We start from the raw sequence: 12558 nt of genomic DNA on the forward strand, positions 1-12558 counted from the left end.
TCATTTTCCTATACTCTGCAGCAGGAGCTTGTTGCTGAGAGCCTTCTGGGCCAGTCTCTCCTCCCGGGACATCTCCAGGAACTCTCGCAGCAGGTGGAAGGTGAGGTCCAAGGAGTTGGGTTTGCCGTCTCGCCTCTTGCTGCCCTGCAGAGCCCGCGGGCTGCGGGCGGCCCTGGTGGGCTCTGCCCCGTGGGCTGGGCACAGTCTTTGGGGCAGGGGGCCGGGGACCGGAGGTCGTGGGGCCCCCGGCCAGGGCTCCCAGGTGGGTTGGGGAGCCAGGGTCAGGCGGTTGGATGGAGCCCGGGGCCACTGCAGGGGCGAGCAGGTCTCCGAGGGCAGGAAGAGCAGGACGAGGACAGAGGCAGCTGAAATCATCCTGACCCGCATCGCAGCCGCTCCGGGGCCACACACCTGCAAGAGCCCCCCCCAGCCCACCCCGGACCCCCCACATCCCCCCCACTGCGGTCAGGGGGCACCCGAGGGGCTTCACACCACCGGGGGACCCCCACCCCTGGGGTGAGACCCCTTGGAGACAGAGTCCTCCGGGATGGGAACCCCGGGCATGGAACCCCCACTCCCCTGTCCCTTGCACGGCACCCTCCGCCCCAGGAGGGTCTGGTCCCACAGGATCCCCCCGGAGGCTGGACCCCCCCACCTGTGGGGACCCAGGGATGAATCTTCTCCCTTGGCCGCCGGGATGGGACCTCCGGGTCCTGGGATCCTTCCTGCCCCCGGGATGAGACCTTCCGGGACCTGGGAGCCCGTGGGGACCTGGGACCCGGGACCCCTCTGTCCACGGGACGGACTCCCCCAAGACCTGCGACCCCCCGGGCTGTGGGACCTCCCTGCTCCCGGGATCCAGGCTCCATCGGACCCTCTTGCCCCCGGGATCTGGAACCCCCTGGGGACCTTGGGATCTTGCTGCGCAGGGGAAGGAACTCATCCTTGACCTGGGACCCCCGCCCCGGGATCCGGGACCCTCCTGCCTGCGGGTTGTGGGATCCCTTGGAACCTCCCGGGATCTGGACTCCCTTGGACCTGTGGCCCACCGGGATGCAGGACACCATTGCCTCTAGGACCCTCCTGCCCCCCGGGGACGGAGTCCCCCGAGACCTCCCGAGATCCGGGAGCTCTTCGCCCAGCGACCCTCCCGGGACAGGACCCTCCCCTCCCGGGACAGGACCCTCCCCTCCCGGGACAGGATCCCTCCCCTCCCGGGACAGGATCCCTCCCCTCCCGGGACAGGATCCCTCCCCCCCCGGGACAGGATCCCTCCCCTCCCGGGACAGGACCCTCCCGGGACAGGACCCTCCCGGGACAGGATCCCTCCCGGGACAGGACCCTCCCGGGACAGGATCCCCCCTCCCCCGGGACAGGACGGCCGGTGCCGGTGCCGGTGCCGGTGCCGCTCACCGCTCTCTCCGCCGCCGCCCGCAGGACGCTGGGCGCCGCCCGCCTGGCTCCGCGCTATAAAGGGGGCGTCGGGGCCCACGTGACCGCGCTATAGCCGGACACAGCCCCCCCCACCCCGAGCTGTCCGCGGTGCTGAACCCTTCGGGAGCGGGGGGCAGGCGTGAGGGGCTGGGGACACACGCGGGGGGCGAGGGTGTCTAGGACCTGAGAGTCTGGGGGACACTGGGCGGGACACAGGGGGTGGTGGGGTGAGGGCCCGGGGACACACTGGGGGCCAGGGCTAAGGGTCCTGGGGGGCTACTCGGGGGGACACAGTGGGAGATAGGCATGAGGGCCTTGGGGGGAGACTCAGGGTGACACGGGGGGGGACAGGAGTGACAATCGGGGGCGTGATGTGGGGATCAGGGGGGATGACAGAGGTGGGAGTCTGGGGAGCACACAGGGTACAGGAGTGGGGAGCAGAGGGGACAGAGTCGGGGGGGGGAGCATGGGGGATCAGGGAGGGGAGTCTAGGGGAGCACGTGGGGGACACAAGAGTATTTAAGGGTGAGGAGGTGAGAACTGGGGGGGCGTGGGGATACTTGGAGGAGAGGAAGGGTCTGGGGGTACACGAGAATCGTGGGGAAGGGTAAGAGCCGGGGGGGGCACAGTGGTTTACAGTCGTGTGAGTCTGGGGGGTCGCAGTGGGGAGAGTTTGGGGGGATGTGGAGATACAATGGGGACAGAGTCTGGGGGAGCACATAGGGGTACCCGGGGCTGTGGAGGGGTGAGAACCCGGGGGTACACTGCGTTCCTTGAGGGGAGGGGGGAAGAATGTGGGGGCCCTGTGGGAGTATATGGAGGTGAGAGGGGTCAGAGTCTGGGGGCATGGAGGTGAGGATCTGGAGGGGCTCAGGGGAGTATGGGGGTGGGAGTTTGGGGGGCACATCAGGGTACACAGAGTGGAGGAGGGTGAGAGCCTGGGGGGATACAGGGGGCTCCTGGAGGTTTGAGTCTGGGGGTACAGGGATGTGGGGGGGATAGAGGTGAGGGTTTGGGGGGCTGTGTGGGGTGTGCAGGGCTGTGTATGCCCACGGGCACGAGTGGTCTGAGGGGTGCTCCTGTGTGTGCCAGAGGGGTGGGGGGGCCCGGGGGTGTATGTGCAGACCCTCCGTGTGTGGCAGCTGAGTGCGGGGTGCAGCGGCACCAGCCAGCCGAGGCCCCCCGGTCACACTGGGGACAGCTTTGCAGGCACTGGGGCACAAATCCACGCTCAGTGGTGGTCCCCACGGCAGAGGGGCTCACAGGGGTCCGTGGCTTAATCCCCGAGCTCGGCGCTGGCAGAGTTCTCTCCACCTGCTCCTTCAGACGGTGCCCAGCGAAACCACAGCCCCAGTTCCTCCGGGTGATTCATCCTGGCCTCCTGCCGATGAAAACTCCGTTTCCGAGGCCTCGGCGCGCTCCGGAGCCCAGCGGCCCCCCCGCTGCTGGAGGATAAAAGGCAGAGTCCTGTCCCGGCCCCAGCGCCCGGCGCGGGCACGGACCCCGACGGCACTCGGGCGGCCGAGGGCTTCAGCTTTGTGATTCATTTGCCTTGCGCCTCCCTCCCTGCTGGAGCTTCCATCTCTCCATCAGCAATCACTTCATCTTGCAAAAGTGCTGCTGCCTCTGGAATCAACATTCCCTCGTGAGGAGTAAACATTTCAAGAGAAAGGGCGAAAAAAACAGCAAAACCAAACCAAGAATCAAGAGGAAAGGGAAAAACATCCCAGAGAGCAGCTCCCATTAAGTGGAACTTGAATGAACAGCAAGAGCCCCCCCGGCGCCCCCCAGCGCGGCAGCCGCACGAACAGCCAGGGCTCAGCTGCTTTCTGAGGCTCAGCAAGAAGAGCTAAGGGGGTGTGTGGTGAGTGGGGGGCTCCCCCAGCCCTCCCCCCCAGCAGAATAGCTCCTGGCAGAGGTGAAGTGGCCGCGGGGAGCATCTGCGTGCCGCGGGCTTTGTGCACCCTGCATTGTGCCAGGTCCTCTCTTCCCGGAACCATCCAGAGCTGCTGCCAGCGCCAGAGCTCCACCTGAGCCTGTGCCCCCCCGCCCCGGAGCCCCACACCTGACCCTGTGCTACCACTGTGCCAGGGGCGCAGCCTGGCTGCCCCCAGCCCGTGCTGGCAGGACCCTTGGCTGGGGCTGCTGCTGCCCTGCCTGCAGCTCACAGGGCATCACCCAGTCCTGGTGGGTGCAAATGGGACACCCCCTCTGCCCCCCACGTCCAAGGAGGAGGCTCTGTCAGTGACTGGAGCCCCTGCAGCAGGCTGCCCAGAGAGGTTGTGGAGTCTCCTGGTGTGGAGAGCTTCCAACCCCCCCTGGGCACTGTGCTCCTGGGCAGGCTGCTGTGGGTGCTGGGCTGGAGCAGGGCTTGGCCTGGGTGAGCTCCAGAGGTCCCTTCCAACCCCTCCCTGCTGGGATTGTGTGACCCTAGATGACTCTGGGCAGTGCCAGCCAGGGAGCCTTCCCTGCAGGGAGCTGCCATGTTTCAGGCCTAGGCATCTCAGTCACTTTTGGCTGCCCGTGGGGCTGGGCTCTCTCTGCAAGACTCTTTCTTGCTCCCTCCCCTGGGAATCCTCTGCAGAGGAAAAGCTGTGGGGTGAGAGCTGCACAGAAGGGTTTGATGTCCAAAGCATTGCCTGTGGGACACTGAGGGACACCTCAGCTCAGGAGGACTGAGCCAGCAGAATGGTTTGGTCTGGGTTGGAAAGGACCTTTAAAGATCATCCATCTGACCAGCCAGAGCTGCTCCTTCGTGGGCAACCTCCTGGGCAGCAGCAGGCCTGAGGGGATGCAGCTCTGCTCTGTGGTACCTCCAGGACCAGCACTGGGGCTGGTAACACTTTAGACCAAATGCTTTTGGTCCTTGTGCTTCAGGCTCAGACATTTAGGGGCCGGTGGTGAACCCAACCGAGGAGCCTGGTACTTGTCTTTTAGTCAGGAAGCCCAGCTTGGAGGATTGAATCTTTTTTCCCCTGCTGCCTTCACAAACCACTGACACGTTCAGCACTGAGGGGCCCTGCGCGCTGCCTGGGGATTCATTATCGCCACCAGCAGGGACGTTGCTGTCTCTCCCTCTAAGCGGGACCGTGAGCAGCGATGTGTTAATGACGCTGCCAGGGATGCCTGCTTCACCCCTCAGCGTCACGTCCCGGCAGGCAAGGCCAAGGATCGGGGGGCTCACAGCTGCTGGAGTCAGAGGGGCTCCTAATTAGGCACTCGGAGCACTTGGAGCTCCTGTCCCGTGCTGGCACCGCCGGCCCTGGCAGCGGCGGTGCCGGAGCGTGGCCCAGCTGCCAGCAGCTTCTCCTCAGGAACTGGAGGCCACTCTCCTCCCTCTGTTCCCTGGGGACTGGCACCCACCTCGGTCCTTCTCCAGCATCACCAGCAGCCCTGCTGGGCTTCCCTCGTGCGGTGCCCTCCGCTCCTGGCTGCCTGCTGGGTGCCAGAGGGTGGCTGCGGCGCTGGCGGGGGCCGGCGCTGCCCATCCCGCTCTGGAGAGGGCATCTCCTGGGCTGACGAACCTGAGATTGAGCCTTAAATTCCACCATTCTCAGGTTAGACAGTCCTCAAGATGCCCCTCATGTGGGCAGCTGCCACCCCCCTGCCACATGTCCTAGGACCCGTGTCCTGTGCTCTCCTGGGCCCTGTAGCCGCTGGGCAATGTGGACGAGAAAGCAGAGGAGCAGCTCCTTGGCTCTGCCTTCCCACCACAGCACTTCCAGCTGCTCTCCATCCCAGCTCAGCTGCTCTCCATCCCAGCTCAGCTGCTTCCCAAAGAGATGCTCCTGGGAGGCTGTTTTCCCCTGGGCCAAGGCTGTAGTGGAGGCAAAGGGCTCCCTGGCAGGGCTGCATCCCTGCACACTGCCTGAGGCAGGCTGGCAGCTCAGCCTCCATCCTTTCTGGATCTCTGGATGTTGTTTCTGCCGACCTCCAGGCAAAGGGATTTGCCATAAGGGTGGGGAAATGAATGGTTCAAAGCCCATCAGTGAACACAGAATCGAAGGGAAGGGGTTTCCAAGCTCAGCACTGGGAAGCTCCATGCAAGAGGTGAGTTGGCCTGAAGAAGCTCTCAGCAAAAGGCACAGAGCAGCCTGTGAGCCATCTTCAGCCCCTTTCTGGATTTCTTGCTCCACCTGAGGCCTGACACAGTCTCACCTCTCTGCTATGGACCAGGCCAGATGCTCTCCTGGGTTCCCCACATGCAACCAAGACTATTTCAAGGGAGTGACTCCGGATTTGTCCAGGAGCAAAGAACAGAACCTTTCAGACAGGGGCCAAGGGGGTCACAGAGCCACAGCACAGCTTGAGCTCCTCAAATACCTCCACTGGCAATCTGTGATTGGCCTTGGGGGGGTTGAGCTGTGAATTGTGGGCTGGCAAAGACCAAAGGAAGAAAAGGGAAAGAGCAGAAGCCAACTAGAATGAACTCTGAGCGTGGTTAAGTTTGGGACAGAGCAATAAGGTAGCAGCAGACTCCTCCTGGCCTCTTTCTTGGTCAGAAGGAGCTGAGCAGAGCCACAATGAGCAGAAACACAACGAGAAAGCCCCTCAAAACCTGCAGCCAGGAGGGGAAGGGCTGGGCAGGCACTGGCCCAGGCTGCCCAGGGCGGTGGTGGAGTCCCCATCCCTGGAGGGGTTCAAGAGCCCTGCGGCCATGGCACTTGGGGCAGTGGTTCAGTGGCCATGCTGGGGTTGGGTGATGGTTGGAGTGGACCTCAGACATCGTCACCAACCCAAACAACTCTGATTCCATGACTTCCAGCGACAGCAAGAAGCCTGCAGGAAGGGAGAGAAAGGAGGTGCAGGATCTGCCTTACCTGTGGACCTGCCTTGTCTCCAGGGGGTGAGGCAGAGCCTGGCCCTGGCTGCTCTCGATGGATCCTCTCCCACCTGCCACCCCCACGCTGGTTTTTATGGCCTTTCTTGCCACTCCCCTGAGTGGAGCCAGGCCACAGCACCTTGCCACGCTCTCTGCTGGCTTCCTGTTTGCTCATCATGAGCCTCTGTGGTAAAATTTCCATTACACGCTGGACAGGCAGGGCGGCAAAGAGAGGTGAGGCAAAGGCACACCACAAAAAAAGGAAAGGCAGAAAAAACTCCACAAAACCCAAAGAAAAACCCAACTCTGTCTTACAGTGAGGATGAGAAAGCTCCTGGCTGCTGCTTGATCGAGAGAGGTGAGGAGGGATCCCATCTGTGGGAGCTGCAGAGCATCCTACAGGGCCTGTGGCTAGGAAGCTGCTCTGGCTTCTTCCTTCCATGGCCCTGGGGAGATGGAGAGGTCCTGTTCACACAGCACCCCAGCAGGGAGGGCTTGGAAGGGACCTTGGAGCTCACCCAGGCCAAGCCTCTGCTCCAGCAGGGCTCCCACAATGCCCAGGGAGGGTTGGAAGCTCTGCACACCAGGAGACTCCACAACCTCTCTGGGCAGCCTGCCCCAGGGCTCTGCTCCCTCACACCAAACAACTTTCTCCTCAGGGAACCTCCTGGCTGCCACTCTGTGCCCATTGCTCCTTGTGCTGTCCCTGGGCACCACTGAGCAGAGCCTGGCCCCAGCCTCTTGCCCCCCACAGCTCCTTTAGCTCCCCTCTGGGGCTGCTCTTCTGCAGGCTCTCAGCCCCAGGGCTCTCAGCCTCTGCTGCTCCCAGAGCTGCTCCAGGCCCCTCAGCAGCTCTGCAGCCTCCCCTGGACTCTCTCCAGCAGTTCTCTGTCTCTCCTGAGCTGGGGAGCCCAGAACTGGACCCAGAACTCCAGATATGGCCTCAGCAGGGCAGGGTGGAGGGGGGGGAGAATCTCCCTTGCCCTGCTGCCCACACTCTCCTTTCATGCATTCCAGGAGACCATTGACCTTCCTGGCCATGAGGGCACTTCCTTGGCTCATGGAGCAGAGATGGAAGGGCAGCTTTGCAGACATCTGCTGGTGGACTCCAGCTCTTTGCCTGGGCTTTGGAGCATTTTATTGAACTCATAGAATCAGAGAATCATTTCAGCTGGAGGAGACCTCTAAGATCACCCAGTCCAGCCTTCAACCCAACACCACCATGGCCATCAAGCCCTGTCCCCAAGGGCCATGGCCACAGGTTTCTTGCACACCTCCAGGCATGGGGACTCCACCACCTCCCTGGGCAGCCTGTGCCAGTGCCTGCCCAACCCTTCCCCTCCTGGCTGCGGGTTTGGAGCTCCAGGGCTGATGAATCTCATCTGTAGGTTTGCTGAGGTCAGACAAAGGCTTTCAGATGTCTTTTCTAGAAATGTCTCTGTGCTGACTGAGCTTTGCCCCAGGCTGCCTCTCAGCAAGCGAGCATGAACTGAGCTGAGGTGTGGGGGAGGAAGTTTCCAGGGCCAGCAGGTAGCCACAGCAGGTGTGGGATGCATCACCTGAGTGTCCTCTCAGTGCTCCCCAGCCAGCAGCTGGAACCCATCCCACACTCATCCACTCCTGACAAAGCAGCAGAGGAGAGGCTCCCACCTCAGCTCTGCCAAAGTTCCTCCCTTGGTCGTACACAGAAATTCACTTTGAATTCATTGATGTTGGTTGAAATTGTTGCAGTTGCCCAGGGCTGGACCCTGCAGAGCTGAGGGCTGGAGCTGCCAGGTGCAGACCTGGGACACACAGCTGACTGCAGACCCCACTCCTGCCAGGGTCCCAGAGGAGTGCTGGGTTTCGCCACAGCAGCTCTGCCTCTCTCTGTGCTGACAGGAAGCAAGAGGGCAGCAGACCCAGAAGGAAGATGAGTTGTTTGCTCTGACCTTTGGTCCCTCACTACCTGACACTGAGGTGCTGGAGCTCCAGAGGAGAGCAGCAATGCTGGTGGAAGGTCTAGAGAGCAAGTCTTATGAGGAGCAGCTGAAAGAACTGGGATTGTTTAGTCTGGAGCAAAGGAGGCTGAGGGAAGACCTTCTGGCTCCCTACAGCTCCCTGAGGGGAGGTTGGAGCTAAGAGGGGATTGGCTTCTTCACACATCCCACAAGTGACAGGACAAGAGGGAACAGCCTCAAGCTGTGCCAGGGGAGGGTGAGGTTGGAGATGAGGAACAATGTCTTTGCTGCAGGAGTGGTCAGGGCCTGGCAGAGGCTGCCCAGGGAGGTGGTGGAGTCCCCAGCCCTGGAGGGGTTCAAGAACCCTGTGGCCATGGCCCTTGGGGCCAGGGTTTGGTGGCCATGGTGGGGCTGGGCTGCTGCTTGGACTCAATAATCAAGAGGTTTTTTTCCCAACTGAAACAGCCCTGTGGTTCTGTGACCTTATTGATCACCAGGCTGCTTTCCAGCCCTCCCCCTGCCCAATAATGGGGCAGGCAGCAGCCCTGGAGCCACCTCAGGCTGGGGACAATGAGCCACTCGGATCTGTTTCAGGGCAAACCAAACCCTTCTGCTGCAGAAAGAGAAAACAGCCTGCAAGTCCTCCTCTGGGGTGCTGCTGCCTCGGGTGTGTGCTCTTTGATGGTCAAGCAGATATTGTTCTCAGGTTTTGTGTGTGCAGGTTTGGGTTTTTCAACTGCTCTGCTCTATTTTTAGCGACAGGAGGATGGTGCTGAAGAGCCTCTGCTGCTGGTCAGAGCAGTGATGCTTTGGGGCACGGGGCAGGAAGTGAAGCAAAGCCAACTTTGGTGCTGTGCTGGGAGCAGGGATGGGGTGGGACCCTGGCTATGGCAGGGGGGCTGCAGCTGAGCCTGTGGACACCTTGTGGTGGGAATCATTCCAATGGCTTTGGAGGGGTCTTTGGCTGCTTCAGTGGGAGAGCTGGAGGGTGGCATTGCCTGGGTGTGTAAGGAGGGACAAAGGGACTTCCCCCCTCCTCCTTCTCCAGTAGCACCTTGTTTTGGGAGGACTCTCTCAGGAAAGTGGCTCTGGCTTCCCCAGGGCCAGATGTCCTCTGTGTTGCTGTCCCTACCCTCCAAGATGTTCCCATGTCCTGCGTGACCGTGGGCAGCAGTCACACACTCACAGAATCACAGAAGGAATGGGGTGGGAAGGGACCCATAAAGGTCATCTTATGCAACCCCACTGCTGTCAGCAGGCACATCTCCAACTGCATCAGGCTGCTCGGGGCCCAAATCAAGTTTGACCTGGAGTGTCTCCAGGACTGGGGTCTCCCTCACCTCTCTGGACAACCTGCTCCAGGGTTTCACCATTCTCATGGTGAAGAACTTTCTCTTTGTGCCTGAGGGAGCTGGAGCTGGAGCATGCAGATTCAGGGGCTGGAGCTGCCAGGCACCACTCCATGGCTCAAGCCACCACATTTACTCCTTTTTCCCCATTTAGACCCAACAATGCTGTGACCCTTGAGGAGCTTTTTGGGCTGGTGAGGAGCAGCAGCACTGCTGAGGGCTGTGGCCAGCACCAGTCGCTGTGCTGCGATGGAGCCTCGTGGCCAAAGCTGCCTGAGAAAGCCTCAGAGCTGGATCTTGGCACAAAACCCCAAAGGAGGCATTTTGCCTGGGGGACAAAAGGCTGGTGCCGTGTGCTGGGTGTCCCCAGCCAGGCCAGCAGGGCAGGGCAGAGGCAGGGAGGGAGCTGCCTGCCTCCCACGCAGCGTTTCCGACTCTGTGTTTGCCACAAACAACAGAAATTCAACTCTGTAGAGCTGGCAATGCTGAGCAGGGGCAGAGGGCCCTGCTGGACCCTCCAGACCCCTGCCATGGGAGGCTGAGGGGGAGCCAGGATGCTGCCTTTGCCCAGGGGGGAGGGAAATGCTGGCCGTGGTGTGGCCAGCAGCTCGAGGGGGCCACTCTCAGCCTCTGCTTGGCCACATCTCCAATCCTGGGGTCAGTTCTGGGCCCCTCACTCCAAGATGGACATTGAGGGGCTGCAGCAGGTCCAGAGAAAGGGCAATGATGCTGGGTAAGGGTCTGAAGAACGGGGCTGGGGAGGAGCAGCTGGGGCAGTTCAGCCTGGAGGAGGTTGAGGGGAGACCTCATTGCCCTCTGCGACTCCCTGTTGGCTGGAGCAAGGTGGGGTTGATCTCTTGTCACATGCAACAAGTGACAGGACAAGAGGAAACAGCCTCAAGTTGTGCCTGGGGAGGGTCAGGTTGGATACTAGGGAAAATTTCTGCCCAGAAAGGGCTCTCAGGCATGGCCCCAGAGGCAAACTCTGCTCAAGACCCAGCCGTGGTGTGGTCTCCTTCCAGGGAGCCAAGAGCACTGCTCAGACAAGGTCTGCTGGAGCCTTAGGCATGAGGGATGATGATGGCATTCATTCATTCATTCATTCATGGGGCTGAGCATGGGCTGGAAAGATAACACTGAGCTCCTCCAGCACTGAGCTCCTGCCCTGGCAGCTGCAGCCCCGAGGAAGGACTCTGGCTGCAGACATGGACCTGGAGATGCTGCTCCCCGTTGTCCCCAGCACTGCTCACTTGGTGCCCCAGCCCAAGCCCCTTGTGTCTGCCTCCCCTCCTGTGTTTGTGCTTATGAGCTCTCCTTCCACCCACGCAAGCAGCTATTTTTAGCAGGCACTAATCAAGAGGCAGTGCTGGCTCCCAGTGTGGCTTTCAAGCCCAGGGCTCACTGCTTGTGCCCGGCGCTCGCAGGAGCCCAGCCCTGTGTCTCCTTTTAGACTGAGCTGAGCATTTACACAACGTGCTGCAGAGCAGGAGCAGCTATTCTGGGCTCATCACACCTGAGCCCACACTCAGCACCACTTTAGCAAGGGTTTGGCAGAACATCCTCCTCCTGGCCCTGCTCTCCTTGCTGCTCCCCTCTGTGACCCTCACAGTGAAAAGTTCCTCCTTGTGCTGAGCTGGAACCTCCTGTGCTGGAGTTTATATCCACTGCCCCTTGCCCTATCCCAGGGAGCAGCTGAGCAGAGCCTGTCCCTGTCCCCTCCCTCCTCACCCCCAGCCCCCAGATGTTCACAATCATTTATCAAATCCCCTCTCAGGCTTCTCTTCTGCAGGCTAAGCAGCCCCAGGGCTCTCAGCCTCTCCTCCCAGGGCAGTGCTCCAGGCCCTTCAGCATCCTGCTGCTGTCTGCTGGCACCCAGGCAGAACCACTTCGGAGAACTTTCTGTTGCTGTTCAACCTTGTGATCTTGGTGTGAAAAGCACAGCTCTCCCCACCAGGCAGAACGATCCTGATGGAGAGCTCTCACTGCAGCACCACCTCTGTGCTTTGCCTTGTGCAGCACGGATGGCTTTGCTCTTTCTGCAGGGAGGCAAAGCAAACCAGGAGCTGCAGCTGTGCCCCGGGGGAGAGCCATGGGAAACAAAGCTGTTCTGAATTCCCCTTCTGTCACCACCCCCTCCCTTTCCCCACCATCTCTGCCCCTTTGCCACCCCACCCACCCCATTGTCCCCCTCAAACCCAGGGCACCTGGGCTCTATTGGAGTCTCCTCCCACCCCAGGTGTGGCCACTTGGCCCTCCCCACCCACCGCCCTATTTACTGCCCACCGGGAGGGGCTGCAGCCCTAAGCTGAGCCCTTCGGGGCTGGAGGATCCTCCTCTCACTTCAGGTTAGTGCTCACGGTGCACACTGGGTGTTGGTGGTGGTGACAACAAAGGCCGGGGGGCCTGGTGGCCCCCCGGCTGTTAGGGCCAACTCCACTACTCCTGCTGTTGATATTGACTGCTGCACTCTCCTGCACGGGTGTGGGCTGGGGCTGGAGGCTTTGTTGTTGTTGCAGAGCTTACAGGAACGCTGCTTTGCATTTAATGAAAGGTTTCCTTGTCCTAGGTCCATTAACTTTTGACTTTTAGGTGCCTGCGTGAAACTCCTCAGCATGTTCTTCTTCACTGCCCCTTGGAAGTACATCCAAAGAACATGTGGATTAAACCCTTGGTGCACAACGGCTGTCACCACCCCCCCCGGCCCTATCTTTGTGTAGGGAATGGGCAGTATCTGGTGGTTCTTCAGTCTCAGCCACACCAGCTTTTGTTGTCGCTGTAGCTGTTTAATGTGTGCCGGGTGTAAGACTCCCTCTCCTTCCCCTCACCACTGTGTCTCCAGAGGCGGTGGGAGCTTTGCTAACCGACACCAGGATTTCCCCTGCTCCCCACCGAGCTGCTCAGCACCTTTGGAGCCTCTGCTGGACTCCCTCCAGCGGTTCCCTGTCTCTCTGGAACCGGGGAGCCCGGAGCCGGACCCAGCGCTTTCCTCCTGGGCAGCCACGACACAGAGCAG

At 61.1% G+C, this 12558-nt stretch overlaps 1 protein-coding gene across 1 annotated transcript; it reads right to left on the minus strand.

The window, feature by feature from the left end:
• LOC137447152 (corticoliberin-like) lies at window positions 1-1428 on the minus strand. The gene is made up of 2 exons (XM_068150420.1): window positions 1414-1428; window positions 1-411 (listed from the first exon to the last, which is right to left on the minus strand). Exon 2 carries the CDS (start codon window positions 385-387, stop codon window positions 1-3), a length of 387 nt encoding a protein of 128 aa, XP_068006521.1. The 5' UTR covers window positions 388-411; window positions 1414-1428.
• Window positions 1429-12558: the final 11130 nt, after the last annotated feature.

This window comes from Melanerpes formicivorus, unplaced genomic scaffold (genome assembly GCF_026170545.1).
Source record: "Melanerpes formicivorus ecotype bairdi unplaced genomic scaffold, bMelFor1.0.p_v2 SCAF_19, whole genome shotgun sequence".
NCBI lineage: Eukaryota > Metazoa > Chordata > Aves > Piciformes > Picidae > Melanerpes > Melanerpes formicivorus.

Coding starts and splice junctions, on each gene's coding strand:
- LOC137447152 (XM_068150420.1), bottom strand. CDS start 387: ATGCGGGTCAGGATGATTTCAGCTGCCTCTGTCCTCGTCCTGCTCTTC.